The sequence below is a fragment of the Musca autumnalis genome, unplaced genomic scaffold, assembly GCF_047663935.1.
Source record: "Musca autumnalis isolate F117 unplaced genomic scaffold, ASM4766393v1 scaffold_95, whole genome shotgun sequence".
Lineage (NCBI taxonomy): Eukaryota > Metazoa > Arthropoda > Insecta > Diptera > Muscidae > Musca > Musca autumnalis.
Window position 1 is genome coordinate 160,425 of NW_027412456.1, and position 1,784 is coordinate 162,208.

General features: G+C 34.8%; 1 protein-coding gene across 1 annotated transcript; it reads right to left on the reverse strand.

Moving 5' to 3' along the window:
- Window positions 1-218: 218 nt before the first annotated feature.
- LOC141388561 (probable serine hydrolase) lies at window positions 219-1,298 on the reverse strand. Its single transcript, XM_073958479.1, has 2 exons — window positions 1,221-1,298; window positions 219-1,163 (listed from the first exon to the last, which is right to left on the reverse strand). The coding sequence occupies exons 1-2, from the start codon at window positions 1,221-1,223 to the stop codon at window positions 219-221; spliced, it is 948 nt and encodes a 315-aa protein (XP_073814580.1). The 5' UTR covers window positions 1,224-1,298.
- Between the last annotated feature and the right edge of the window lie 486 nt (window positions 1,299-1,784).

Below are 1,784 nucleotides of genomic sequence, written 5' to 3' on the forward strand. Positions count from 1 at the left end.
CTAGTTAATAGAGTGTTTTGTAAGTATTATAAAAACTAATTATTTGGTAACGTTTTTTTGCTGTGCACATCCACTGAATGTAATTAGAAACACTGAAACTATACATTCTGAATAGTTTTTATTTAAAAACGTATTCACTGTTATCACACTAACAATATCCAACACTACAATTTAATAATATCTTTTTCGGTAATAATTAATAATTGTTTGTTGTTTATTTACAATTTACACTCCGTGATTGTAGGTTCCACTTGCTCCGGCGGTCTATGCTTATGTAAAAACGGTAAAATATAATCAGCCACTTCGTTAGCATTAGTCAAATGGCAATGATGTTTAAGCCCAGGTAAAACGTGAAATGCAAAATTTGGGTTATTTTTTTCATGCCATTCCTTTATTGTCTTAGTAACCGGTGATTCTTCATCAATGTGATAGGAAGCACCTCCTTTTATTGCCAACCATTTGATTTGCTGCATTTGCTTAGCCATAGCTATACAAAGCCCAGGTTCGGTTCCGCGTTCTTGAAGTAATTTTGTTGAGCTATCACGTGAGAAATAGTACAACTCCTTATCGGCACACTTTGTGGTGTTTCGCTCCAAAATATATTTCGTCTTGTCAATATCTATGGATCTTTCAGATGCTTCATGTAAAACTTCTTGCAAACGTTCAAATGTATACAGTGGTTGTTTGCGATTGTCTGCCTTCAGCTTGCGTTCAGTCTCAACAAGAAATTTGTCTATTGAATATCGATAGAAAGAAATTTGTGCCTCAAGAGAGTGATAACGTGTGTGTAAGATATCGATGCTGATCAATACATCCACTAGATGTGGAAAAACTGAAGAAAAATGAAATCCCATTGCCGCACCCATTGAATGGCCCATCAGCGAGATTTTTGTCCACCTAAAGTACCGCATAATCTGTCTTATGGCGCGAACAAAGTCCAGTGTGTGGTATAATAATCCAGGTGGATTGTGACTGGATTTTCCATGGCCCGGAAAATCTATGGCCAAGACGGGTATATAATGACTAAGTTTGGGCGCCAAAAGTGCAAAACTCCCAGCATTATCTTGCCAACCGTGAAGGGCAACAATAGGACGTTCATTACGATTGCCATACCAACAGCCAGCAATGCAACCAAGCTTAGTAGGTATTCGAATTTCTTCGCACTACAAAAAAGAAAAAGTTAAGTCGAATAAATGCAATAAATTAAAAAATATATTTACCATATCAGAATGAAACAACTATGCCAAGAAAACAATGCCCAATGAACAACTATTTGTTACTTGTTGTTTACACGTTCACTTTCTATATTCGAAAGCATTACTACTTTCTAATCTTCAATGTTATGTACACTGCGATAAGTCCAGAGGGGTCGAAGAGAATTTTTAGAAATTTTGAAATGCCCGAAGAGCGAGAGAGAGAGTTGGATACAATTTCTCTTAAATATTTCAAATTCTTTTTGTTGCATTTTCTTATCATTTTTACTGATTTAAAACTTAATTGTATTCTTAAATAGTACAAAAACGATTCCCTAGATTAAACAATTAAAAGATTAGAAATAAATTCAAAAAAATTTCATTTATTTGCTTTTCAATAAAAACCGAAAGTGAATTAATTAATGGGGAAAATTTTCACTGTTCTGAGCAGGCCTGGTACATATACTTATACAAATAGTCGTTGTCATGCTTCAGTGTTCCATACGACATTTTCCTGATTCGAGAAAACCTAATTAAATACATGTATGTGTTCATACAGGTTGAAAGTGGGGCAAAAAGATTTCGATCAGG